Source organism: Saimiri boliviensis, chromosome 7, assembly GCF_048565385.1.
Source record: "Saimiri boliviensis isolate mSaiBol1 chromosome 7, mSaiBol1.pri, whole genome shotgun sequence".
In the NCBI taxonomy this organism is placed as follows: domain Eukaryota; kingdom Metazoa; phylum Chordata; class Mammalia; order Primates; family Cebidae; genus Saimiri; species Saimiri boliviensis.
In genome coordinates this window covers 83,546,221-83,559,652 of record NC_133455.1, presented here as the reverse complement: position 1 = coordinate 83,559,652, position 13,432 = coordinate 83,546,221, and the positions used below count along the sequence as shown (strand labels likewise).

At 36.9% G+C, this 13,432-nt stretch overlaps 1 protein-coding gene across 2 annotated transcripts in view; it reads left to right on the top strand.

Annotated features, from left to right (window-relative positions):
* The window catches only part of RECQL (RecQ like helicase), a 28,613-nt gene that overhangs the window by 1,621 nt on the left and 13,560 nt on the right, over positions 1-13,432 (top strand). For both annotated transcript variants that reach the window (XM_010337294.3, XM_074402877.1), the window contains exons 2-6: positions 418-465; positions 3,297-3,494; positions 4,671-4,850; positions 8,429-8,535; positions 11,756-11,954. In XM_010337294.3, the coding sequence (XP_010335596.1) occupies positions 450-465; positions 3,297-3,494; positions 4,671-4,850; positions 8,429-8,535; positions 11,756-11,954 (700 nt within the window). In that variant the 5' untranslated portion in view covers positions 418-449. The remainder of the gene's footprint in view (positions 1-417; positions 466-3,296; positions 3,495-4,670; positions 4,851-8,428; positions 8,536-11,755; positions 11,955-13,432) is intronic.

The following is a 13,432-nucleotide window of genomic DNA, read 5'->3' as shown; positions in this document are numbered from 1 at the left end:
AGGTAGGGAAAGAGGCTTAGAGGAACAGCATATGCTATTTTGCCTAACATAGTGATTTAGTCACATAGCAATTGGTGCTAGAACTGTTGAATGTTCGCTGGTTTTTGTTACCTTACTTTGTATCTGGTGGATGTTTGCTAAGTGTTATTGATACTGTACTTGTCATATGTATGTTTAGGTGACTTTGGTCACTTCTCTGAAATCTAGAGTGAGTTCTGAGTGTTGTGAGTTTTTAAGGTGAAATCTAGAGAGTTTTCAAAAAAAAATTAGTGTCAAAAGAACTATGTGGTTCTTATATGAAAGGTCACTGCAATATATAATATACTTTCTAACACGAATGAAGATTACTGTTGACTGAGCATCATTAATAGTACTATTTTTAAAAACTTGTTGTCATTGTTGTGCTTTTATTTTTAGAAAGAAATTTGGATCTCCAATTCGGTCTTAGAATGGCATCCGTTTCAGGTTAGTAGTAGCAGTGACTACATTTTCTTGTTTCTTCTGTTCTATGATATTTGAGAAAAAAAATATTTGTTTTAAAAATTCTGATTATAAAAATGATTTTTTTTCCCAGCTTTTTCTGTTTGTTTGTTTGAGATGAGTGTCGCTCTGTCTCCAGGCTGTCGCTCTGTCTCCAGTGGTGCAACCTCGGCTCACTGCACCCTCTGCCTCCTTCCTCAGCCTCCTGAGTAGCTGGAAATACAGGCATGCGCCACCACACCCAGATAATTCTTGTATTTTCAGTAGAGCCGGGGTTTCACTGTGTTGGCCACAATGGTCTCAATACATTCGGTTATTACCGTTTTCGATTAACTTTAATCACAAGATAAGGGAAAACTGAGAGGTGCCCTAGAGGATCTTCTACATCCCAGACATATTACTCCTTATCCCTATAGTGTAGTAGCTGTTTGATTTCCCCTTAATAGTCAGTATCACTTACCCCAGCCAGTGTGGTAATCTTCTTTGCCTGTTCATTTGTTGGCATGAGGAATCCAAAGTTGCCAAGTGGCAGTCAACTTCCAGTTTAATGGAACTATTGCTTTTTCCCTAGTACAAGCATTTCTTTCTTGGTAACTAAGACTTCCAGGCCAGCAAGAGTCCAGTGTTTCAGCAATGGGAAGCCAGAATTTCACTAGTGGATCACTAAGGGCAGTAGAGGAGCCACTCCCATTTCCACCCCTGAGTCCCGTGAACTGTTGCAATGGGAGAAACAGCACCGTTCACTGATGGATAGCATGCCATATCCTGGAGGCTACTGGTCTAGACCTTAAAGTGCTGATACTCACCTGGCAGCATAATTGAGTCTGCAAAATGCCACTCCATTATTTTCTCAGGCCAGCTGCTTCAGGGTGTTGGGGAACATAGACCAGTGAATTTCTTGAACATGATGAGCTTTCTGTTATGCTTCATTTGCTATAAATTAGTTCTTTGGTCAGAAATAATTTGGTGAGGAATACAATGACAATCAGTAGGAATTCAGTGAATTCATGGATGGCAGACATGATAGAGCACTGCAGGCAGGGAAGGTAAATTCATATGCAGAGTAACTGTATCAGTGAGAGCAAAGTGCTGCCTCTTTCATTAGAGAAGGTTCCAGTTCAGTTACTTTGCCGTCAGGCATCTGGCTGTCCCACAGAGAATGATGCCTCCATTGGAACTCAAGGTGAGCTGTTTGCAAGTTGGGCACTTAGCTATGGATGTAGCCAGATGGTTCTTCATGAGTGGCAATCTATGTTGCAGTGGAAACAGGGTTACTAATGCCTTGACATCTAATCAGATCAGAAAATCAATTCTGTGTGGCTTAGAATCAATTCAGAAAACCTAGTAAGTTTCTGTTCTTCTGGATCAAAATTCTGTATGGGTTAGGGTTCAGTCAGGTAACCTGAACCATTATGAGTGCTGTAAGTTTTATTATGGAGATTAAACCTTATGTGGTCATGGGAACCGGTTAAGCAGTTATCCCTGAGTCAGCTTCTGGTCCTGAAGTCAGCAGTACCAGCAGTGAAAAAGGAAGATGAATGTGAAGTGTAGGAGGGTATGGATGAGCTGGAAGCCAGAAGTATAAATTGAAACTCATGAGGATAAAGTCAGGGTGCTGGTGCCTGGCTGAAAAACCGGTGCACTTGTCACAGAAAGTTGCTCAGCAACCTGACCAAGAAGCCAAAGAAGCTGTGAGCCAAGTTGCTCCACCAAGAAGATTTAGCAGGGGGTAGGGGAGCTGGCTTCCACCCCACGTCAAAAAAGTGAGGCAGCAGATTCCTAATATAATGAGTGAGCTGCAGAAGCACCTGGCCTTAGGCCAACTATCCCTATTCAAAACTGACTGCTGCTTTTTTTCTGCCTTTTAAATCTCATGCAGAGTTCACTTGTGGCCAAACCTAACCCAGAATCATGTAGGGAAGGGTTGATACAAGGGATAATGGCAGTTGGTACAATGAAAAGCACCCCAACATCCTGTTTTAAACCATAACCATTAATTTTATCTCATGAAGAGGCACATTGAACCTGTATACTGATTAATGCAGGCAGGTATGTTAGAATGCACCAAGAACATCTTAAAGATTTTTCTAGCTTCCATTGATGTGGTATCAAAAAGTGTTTCACTTTTTGACTTTAATACTTAGATTGATTAGAATCATACACTGAGGTTTCTTTATAAATTAGTTACAAAGGAGATATAATGCCAATTCCAGTAGTACACTTGATTTCTCTTAGTTGTTACATCCTCTTGTTTATAATTACCAACTCCTTATACCATCAAATGAGTCCAAATAGGAATGCCTTCATAGAGTAATAGCAAAGTAATTAGGGAATTAGCTTTCTTTTGCTTCAAAGTCTGACTACTTTACTTAAATGATTTAGGAGATTGTTAGATGACTTCTCTACAACATAATAAAAATAAGTATGTATTAAGAATTTGTGTACCAGGTACTATGTCTAGAACTCTTAATATATTATGTCACTAGCTCTTTATAAAAATACTATGAAAGTTAGATATTATCCTCTTTTTACAGGAGGGGAAATGGGGATGCAGGTAAGTATCTTGCCTCAGATCACTTAGCAGGTAAAAGATTAGGAGCATGTTTTTGAGTCAGATAGACCCTAGTTAAATCTGACCTTTAAGTCTGAGTTAAATCTCAGGTCTATATGGCTCTAAACATGCTCTTCACCATTCTGCTATACTACTGCAAGTTAGTCTGTAATTTATATGGTGGAGAACATCCAAAAATCAATCTGGAAACTTAAAGTTGTAATTTCCTTTGTCTAATCACTGTATTCCCCGCTGCCACCCATAGCTCTAACTGAGGAACTGGATTCTGTAACCAGTGAGCTACATGCAGTAGAAATTCAAATTCAAGAACTTACGGAAAGGCAACAAGAACTTATTCAGAAAAAAAAAGTCCTAACAAAGAAAATACAGCAGTGTTTAGAGGATTCTGATGCTGGGGCAAGCAACGAATGTGATTCTTCACCAGCTGCTTGGAATAAAGAAGGTGAACTTTTCTTTGCTAGTTTTGTTTCTTCTCATTTTTTGAAAAAACTAGAATTAATTCTTTATGGGTCAGTGCTTTCCAGTAGGCTTAGAGGTGAAAGTGGTGGAATGGTAAAGCTGCAGATGGATCATTCTTTCCCTCTGTTCTGTAGTCTTTAAGCTTTTATTATTCAGACGTTTTTTCCAATTATTGTTCTAGCAACATTGATCATGCTTAGAAAATGAGATATTTACTTTACCTAAATTAACAATTTAGAAACAAAAAATTCAAACTCTTTGCCAAAATTTAGATTATTTTCCTGCCCTAGTGAACAGACCTCTCATGATTCAAAATCTTAACAAACATCATGTTTATCAATTATAAATTGATAATAGTATAATTATACATACTATAATAGAATAATTATATATAATATATACTATAATAGAATAATTAGAATAACTCTAGAAGGAATTGTAGTGCTTTTTGTAGATGTTATTTTTTTTAATGATTCACATCTAAACAAGATATTTACACCAAAAATTCCAGATAATTGTTAACTTTGTTCATGATATTTGAGTATTTTATGATGCTGTGAATTCCCTGATCAGCATTCCGACTGTTTTCAAATACCTGATCAAACACTTTCCTCTTTTGTGTGGGTTCATTCTTAACTGGCAAATGTTTACATTTGTTTGTTTCTTTTTTTTTTTTTTTTTTTTCCATTGAGATAGGGTCTTGCTTTGTTACCCAGGCTGGAATGCAGTGGCGCAACCACAACTCTCTGTAGCTTCAAACTCCCAGGCTCAAAAAATCCTCCCCTCTCAGGTTCCCTAGTAGCTGGGACTACAGGCGCACAGCACCACACTAGGCTACTTAAAAAAATTTTTTTATAGAGATAAAGTCTTGCTGTCGCTTGAGCTCAGGCTGGTCCCAAACTCCTGAGCTCAAGTGATCCTCCCACTTTGGCCTCCCAAAATTGTTGGGATTATAGGCATGAGACACCACACCTACTATGTCTTATATAATTTAACTTGTTTTTGCTTTGCTTAGCTAGTGAGTTAATCTCAAAATTATTATCAGAAAAATTTAATGGTCCATAAGTATTAGAAGTTTTATATATGTTTGACTCATTCTTATCAAACTTCTATAAATATCTTCTATATGTTTGTTTGATTGTTACCTTTCTTTTTCTAGATTATCCATGGTCTGGTAAAGTTAAAGATGTTCTGCAAAATGTCTTTAAACTGCAGAAGTTCAGACCACTTCAACTTGAAACTATTAATGTAACAATGGCTGGAAAGGAGGTATTTCTTGTTATGCCTACGGGAGGTGGAAAGAGCTTATGCTACCAGTTACCAGCATTATGTTTAGATGGTATGTACTAATAAAAACTAATTTTGAGTTGAAGAAGTGCTTTGTCATCATATACTTTTAATTGTTTTAAAAAATAATTTCTAATCATACATACTGTATGTAAGAATCAAGTGCATTTTTTGTTTTATTCTATATTAATAGAAATTTAAAGTTTCACTTAAAGGGGGAATTAATTTACTTTTTATTATAGATTCAGGGGTACATGTGCAGGTTTGTTACATGAGTATGTTATGTGATGCCGAGTTAAGGACTTTGAATGATCCATCATCCAAGTAGTAAACACAGTACATGATAGGTAGTTTTTCAGCCCTTGCCCTCCTCTCTCCCTAAAGGGGGAATTTAAAAAACTTCTGAGATTAATTCTTTTATCTGGTTCCTGAAACATAAATTTTAAAACATAGTGTATTGAACATTCAAAATCCTCTTTTCTAGCTTTCTGAAACCCTATGCTAAATTATTATTAACCATATTCACCCTGAAGTGCTGTAGAACACTAGAACAGAAAATAAAAGGGGGGAAAACCCGAAAAATGTTGTAGGAGAAGCAGCACTAGAAGAAGAATCAGTAGACCTAAATTCTCATCCCTCATCTTCATTGAGTGTGCCATTGTGCTAGGCACTGGGAGATACAGTAGTGAGCAAAAATGGCATGGTCTTAGTTTTCACAGAACTCATAGTGTAGAGTAGCACTTTTTCAGACTTCAGTGTACATAAGAATCACCTGAGGATTTGATTATGTGCAGATTCTGATTTTATGTGAGACCAAAGATCCTGCATTTCTAACAAGCTCCCTGGTGCTACTGATATTGCTGACTGGGGAATAGCAAGGGGTCAGCAAACTTTTCCTTGAAAGGGTAAATAGTAATTAATATAGGCTTGTGGTCCATATGGTCTCTGTGGCAGTTCTTCAACCCTGCCATGGCAGCACAAAAACAGCCACACATAATGTGTTAAGACATGAGTGTAGCTGTGTTCCATTAAAATAACTTACACAAATAGACAACCAGCCCTTAGTTTCTTGACCCCTGGTTTAGAGAATACAGGTAATTGCAAGCAATTGCAATAAGAGTTTTAGGATAAAGGTTTCAACAGAGAATTAAGTCTGTGCAGAGATCTGGTCTAAGGGCTGTCAGGAAAAGCTTTTCTAAGGAAGTGGCATTAAGCTGAAAGTTAAAGGGTGAGTACGCAAAAGGGACAGGGAAGGAAGAGTGTTCTTTCAGAAGAGCAGCATGTGTGAGATCCAAGAGCAAGAGAGAACACACATTATGATGTATTCAATAACCTGGAGGAATTTTTGTGTGGCAGTCAGTGGTAAGACAGGTGGAAAGAGTCTTTTTTTAAAACTTTTCCTTATTTTAGCAGGAAGCCATTGATGTGTTTTACACAAGTAAGAGACCCATTATTTTGTGGTTTAGAAGGATAATTTTTGCAGTTAGATGAATTCCAGATATATCTGGAAGGTAGACTTGGTGTTTATTGGATGGGGGGAAAGGAGAAAGAATAGTCAAGAATGAGGCTCAAATTTTAGGCTTGGACAAATGATGAGGTGCTTCACTGAAATGGGGTGCATTGGAGAAAGAACTCTTGGGAGTGGAGAGGGGAAGATGATGAATTTATTTGAGACATGTTGAATTTATGATGCCATTAAGACATCCAGGTGGAATTGTCCTGTGAGTAGGAGGATGTTTGTGTCTAAAGCTTGGTCTTAGAGGTCTGAGTTGGAGGCTGTTAGTATGGCGATGGCCACTGAATCCATTGGAATGAATTACAGAGCAGCATAAGAAGATAAGAAGGCCTAGAACAGAAACCAGAACACCAAGAGTTAAGGGATAAACAGAGAAAGAGGGGTTTCCGGACAAGGCTGAGAAAGAGTGGCAACATATAGGACAACCAGGATTGTATGGTATTATTAGAAGCCTAGGGAAGGGCATGTTTGAAAAAGAGAGTGGATTATAGTGATATCTGTTAGCAAAAGGTCAGTTACAATAAGGATGTAAGTTTCATTGAGTTTAATGACAAAGGACCCATCTATTACCTTAGCTAGAGCAATTTTATTGAAATGGTTGGGTAGAAAACAAATAGCAATGGTTCAAAGTGAGTAGGAATTGAGGAAGTTACACTGGTGAGTGTGGGATGCTCTTTGGAAAAGAATGGCTATGAAGAGAAGAAGAGAGGGGGTCATAAGTTAGGTGTTATCTTAATCTATTCCAGCTGCTGTAACAGAATACTTTGAATCGGCTTATTAACAAACAACAGAAGTTTACTTCTTGCAGTTCTGGAGGCTAGGAAGTCCAAGATCAAGATGCTAATAGATTTTAGTGTCTAGATGGGGTGTTTCTTATAGATGACACCTTCTTGCTGCATCCTCACATGGTGGTAAAGAATAAGGGCATTCCCTTCAACTTCTTTTAAAATGGCATAAATCCCACTTATGAAAGCAAAGCCCTCATTACTTAATCTTTTCTGAGGGGATACCAACATTCAGACCATAGCAGGTGTTTTCAAAGATAGGAGACTTGACCATGTTTTAACATAATGAGTAGGTGCTAGTAAGGAGAAAGTGAAAATATAGGAGACAGAATAATTGACAGGGCAAAATCCCTAATAAGGTCTTAATTTGATTATGTTTTTAAAGCATGTCTGCCCTCTGCCACAGGTTGTTGTAAGAAACAAACTACAGAAATGTAAAGCCATATAATTTTAACAGTAGAATAGCTTTTGTAGTTTAAAAAATTTCAATTATAAGGGGCATATTACTACAACTTTATTCATACAGTAAACTGTTCACTGAGTTCTATTCAGAGTAAATCTCACACAAAAAGTAAAAGAATGCTCATGCTACTGTCATGTTTAATTATACATACTAATATATAATTAAAAATCTGTTTTCTTTGGAAAGCTTTGTAGCAATTTTTCCCTGATGAAATTGTTTAGTGTTTGAACTGATTTACTTTATATTACTGGAATTACCAATAGTGATTATTTAAAATGATAGCAAATTAAACATTCAAAATGTTCAAATCTGTCTTTAATTTTATACGACTGAATAAGGATAGGAAGTTCTGTTTAGTTGTATGTTTGCTTATTTGACTTATATTTACCTTGTGTGGTCATTTATTCATAACTATCTCCCTGATGAATGAGAGTAAGAAGTAAGCATTGCTAAAGCTGCATTAAAAATTAATCTGAATTGATAGGCAGTGCCCGAAAGTTAACAAGGTAAATGGGCTGGGCACAGTGGCTCATGCCTGTAATCCTAGCACTTTGGGAGGCCGAGGCGGGCAGATGGCCTGAGCTCAGGAGACTAGCCTGGGCAACACGGTGAAATCCCATCTCTTCTAAAATACAGAAGACATTAGTCAGGCATGGCAGACTGTGCCTGTAGTCCCAGCTACTCAGGAGGCTGAGGCAGGAGAATCGCTTCAACCTGGGAGGTGGAGGTTGCAGTGAGCCAAGATCGCACCACTGCACTCCAGCCTGGGCAACAGAGTGAGACTCTGTCTCAAAAAAGAAGGCGAATGGTTGCAACTGATTCTGATGGTGGTGTAAAATTTAAGGTAATTTTTTTTTCTCTTTTAGGTTTTACACTTGTCATTTGTCCATTGATCTCTCTTATGGAAGACCAGTTAATGGTTTTAAAACAATTAGGAATTTCAGCAACCATGCTAAATGCTTCTAGTTCTAAGGTATGTTTCAGTGGCTTTTTTTTTTTTTTTTAATGTAAACTTTTCACTGAAATAGGAACCTAACCTGAAGTTGAGTTGCTTATAAAATTATAAACTGTTAACTGTTTATATTAGGAGTTGCAACTACTGCTCTCAGGCTAGTTCTGGCCAACTGTCTATTTTTTATGTCCCATGAGTTAAGAATGGTTTTTTTATATTTAAATGGTTAAAAAAAATCTAAAAAGAATATTTTGTGAATGCGAAAATTATTTGCAATTCAAGTTCCAATATCCATAAATAAAGTTTTATTGGAACACAACCATGCTCATTTGTTTACCTGTTGTCTGTGGCTGCTTTTACAGTATAATGGCAGAGTAGAGTAGTTGCGATGGAGACCTTATATCCCACAACACCTAATATTTATGTCTGGCACTTTACGGGAAACATTTGCTGACCTGTTTTGTATTGTCTATTCTAAAATAGTAAAGGAGAATTTCTAATTATGCGATATAATTAAATATGAAATATGAATTACTAAGAAGATACCCTATACCTGTGGAATTTCTTCTATTTAGGAATGGACTCTTACCCTCATCTTTAGGATAAAGCATTTCCCAGCTCTTCTTTTTTAAAAAGCTTATTATTGAAATCTTCAAAAGTAGAGAGAATAGCATAAAAACTGCCACGTAGCCATTTCCCCCTTCAGCAGTTATCAACATATGGCTAATCTTTTTTTTTTTTTAATCTGTATACTTCCAGTTTTCCCTACCTCCTTCGCCTTCGTTTATTCAGAACAAATTCCAGGCATCATATTTTAATTGTAAATTCTTCAGTATGTGTCTCTAATTTTAAAGAAAAGTACTGTGCCATCAGCACATCTAAAAAATTTCATATCAATTCTTTAAACTTATAAAAATATTCAGATTTCTCTCATATTTTATGTGTTTTTTTTTAATTATAGCCCAGATAATATTCATGCATTGTAATGTGTTTGATTGATATACTCATAGGTTCCCTTTCTCTCTTTTATATTTCCCGTGGAAATTCTTTGTTGAAGAAACCAAGCTAATTGTCCTGTATCTTTCTACATTTTCCTGATTACATCCTCGTGGTGTTTTTTTCTTTTTCTTTTTCTTTTTCAGTTCTGAGGTACATGTGCAGGATATGCAGGTTTGTTAACATAGGTAACTGGTTCCTTTTAGTTAGATCTAAAAGGATCCTTACTGTATTTGGAATTTTTCTTTTTTCTTTTCCATTTTTTTTTTTTATTCTTACTGTGGTATCACTCAAGTGGTATATAGTACCTAGTTATCTTTTTGTGATGCTAAGCATCAGTGGGTTCAAGTGATGTCTGCCTGATCTGATTATCAGCTTTTCGTCTAATGGTTTTAGCAGTCACTGAGACCACACTGAGAGCCATGATTTCATTAGGGAGGTGCAAAATGGTGATACCTAATTCCGTCACTCTTTCTTCATATATTAGCTACACGTTTTCTATAAAAATAAACTTTTTTTATTTTTAATAAAATAAAACCATAGTTTACCCATGATGAAAGTGCTTGATTTTTTTTCCCCTTTCTTTACCAGTTTTCAGAAAGAGTTGGTTTTCTAGCATTCTCCAAAGGTGGTCAACAAGATTTTTAAGCTTCCCCCCCCCCCCCCAAGTATAACTATAAACTTTTAAGTTTTCACATATAATATAATATGGGGCCAGGCGTGGTGGCTCATGTCTGTAATCCCAGCACTTTGGGAGGCCGAGGTGAATAGATCACCTGAGGTCAGGAGTTTGAGACCAGCCTGAACAACATGGAGAAACCCTGTTTCTTCTAAAAATACAAACTTAGCTGGGCATGGTGGTTCATGCCTATAATCCCAGCTACTCGGGAAGCTGAGGCAGGAGAATCATTTGAACCCAGGAGGCCGGGGTTGCGGTGAGCTGAGATCACGCCATTCCACTCCAGCCTGAGCAACAAAAGCAAAACACTGCTCAAAAAAATTGTGTGTGTGTGTGTGTGTGTGTGTATGTGTCCGTGTGTCCGTGTGTCCGTCCTTGGGCAGTGAGAGCCTCTTTAAGTTGGTTCCTGAATCTTTTCCCTTAACACCGTTGCTTCTGCTCCTTGCTTCCTTTCATAGTAAGATAATCCATGTTCATTTTTTATGTATTTCCTGCCCAGACCTGGTGTCAGCCATACCTCAGAGAATCCCTGGTTCCTTTAGTTTACCCAAATATTTTTGTTTTATTTAAACTCCATGGGTCATTCTATTATAATTGCTTCTTCATTCAACAAAATGAATCTTTGGAGAAAACTGCCTCCTAATAATGTACTTCTTAAAACTGAAAAAGAAAGTAATAGTAATAGAAAGGAGTTTAGACAGTTACAGATAATTACAAGTTCGTGATATATCACTACTACTTGAAAAGTTGGAGAGAGAAAAAAAGAACGTCTGTATCCTAGAATATATCTAGGAGTTAACAAACTGCTTCTTTTCTATGATGAAGGCAGTTTGACTCTCTATCCCATTCACTGGCATGTTTTTATACTTTTTTGATCCTCTTTAGGTTAGAAGGAAAAAAATGACATCTAATGTGCTAAGTATTATATAGAATTGTATTAAAGTACTAGAATCTAGTAACTATTACCTTTTAAGATTTATTATTATTATCTTAATTTAGTGAGTTTAAATGAAAGTTGCCAGGAAAATTTATTTCTTAAAAAAAAAATATTTAATGAGTGATACTTTATGTAGCCCCATGGTCTTTGTATTGAAATGGAGAATAAAAGATTTGATGGCATCATTGAAGTAATTAATAAATTTCGTTCACATAAATAAAAGGATTATAAATATGTTAAAATTAATAAAACCCACCTTTATACCCATAACAATTTTACCTAGCTTACATTTTAGAGTATATTATGAACAATTTAGAATTATATCTTCATAGAATAAATGCTGTTCATGGGAGTATCTGTTCGTGTTAAATTTTTTTGTTCTTTTTGGCAAGTGAGGTTTTTTTTCATCAATGATATAGATATTAGTAAATAACTAGATTGCTATTTACACAGCTGCCATGATGTGTAGCACCGAGACATGGTTTCAGTTTTAATGAAGTAGGCATCTGCTCCTAAAAGAGCCGAAGGCTATTATTGCTTTGGAGAAATGAATGTTTTCATTTACCAGCTAGTGTTTCAGTGTGCTAGCTTGGTTTTCCTATCATTGTATCTATTTTTTCTTTTAATAGGAGCATGTTAAATGGGTTCATGCTGAAATGGTAAATAAAAACTCCGAGTTAAAGCTGATTTATGTGACTCCAGAGAAAATTGCAAAAAGCAAAATGTTTATGTCAAGACTAGAGAAAGCCTATGAAGCAAGGAGATTTACTCGCATTGCTGTGGATGAAGTTCACTGCTGTAGTCAGTGGGGACATGATTTCAGACCTGGTATGTATGTTTTATCTAGAAAACTTTTTGATGTCAGAGACTGTGTCTTTACTCAGCTTGTCATGATGGAAATCTCTGCTTCTATTAAAATCATCCTCAAGTAGTTACACGTTGAATATCCCTTATCCAGAATGCTTGGAACCAAAAGGGTTTTAAATTTTGGATTTTTTCGGATTTGGGATGATCAACTTGTATTACTCATTTTAATCGTGTCTCATTATGAGGAGGACTAAGAGGCAGAATCTTTAGTTTCACTCCCCGCTGTAGTGTGTTTAATAGCTTTTGTCCTTGGACACACATGTTTCCTAGCCAGTAGTGGACATCTTTGTGGCATTTATGGTGTCTAGTATTCCTGCACATTTGTTGAAGAATTTGCATCTGCTTCAAAGTTGTCATCTTTAGTCATTCCCAGGGGGTCTTTTCAGCACCCACATACAATCCTCAGCATTAAACTTTGGTGAGATATTTTAGTGACCTTTCTCTTCATCCCACCACCTAATACTATAGTCATAGCCTGAAGTAAGTTACTCAGAATTGTTATATGCAAAAAAATCTTAAATTCAAAAATTCTTCTCCCTGGCTTCAACCTCTTTTCCTTCTGAAGCTTTTCACACTCATTAGGATCTGCTGGCTCCCTCCTTTAATCCCTGCTTATTTATCCAGACTCCTGTCCCTGCATAGCAATCACTCTTTTTCCCGTCCAGACTCTGCGTTGTTGCCCCTGACTTCTATTAGATTTGCCCTGGACTGCCTGGCCATTTTTCCAGTCTGCTTCAGGTGTTCTGCCTGAGACGCTGGATCCATCTAGACTTCTGCTTTCTCATTCCTGTTGCTTGGCTACAAAACATTGTCAAAAAATAAAAATAAAAATTGCATAACTCAGTTCAGCTTTTCATTATCCTCATTTATCCTTATTCTTGTCCCTATTTCAACTCCTTTATACATTTCTTCCAACAAATGTTTCATATCATTAACTTTCTATTCAGTCCCCAACTTGTGCTTAGCAGACGCTTCACAGGAAATAGATGCCATCAGGTTTGAACTGCTCTTCTTTTTACTTTAAAACATTACTAATTTTTTTTTTTTTTTGAATTTCTTTTGTTAAGGCAGAAAAGACCACTGTTTTGTAAGGGTAACCATGACCCCTCCAGTGTCATCTTTTCCTGCCTTCTTAAGACCTTGCACTGCCAAGTGCCTCGCTCCTTCACCTTTAGTCTCTTTCGTCCTCCCCTACAAACAGAAAATAAACACCCTTCTGACTTTTGCACCTTTTTATGTTATTGTCCTCTTTCTGTTCTTTCTGTCACCATCAGACTACTCAGCTTACCATCTCCAATGGACACCTTTATGGGCATTCTGAACGCACTGAATCATGCTTCTGCCACCACCGTGCTACTGAAACAGGTCATCAGTAACCCACCCCCAGTGGCTTCATCAAGCCCTCTCATCTTCACTCCTCTTAATACGTTCACCTCTCA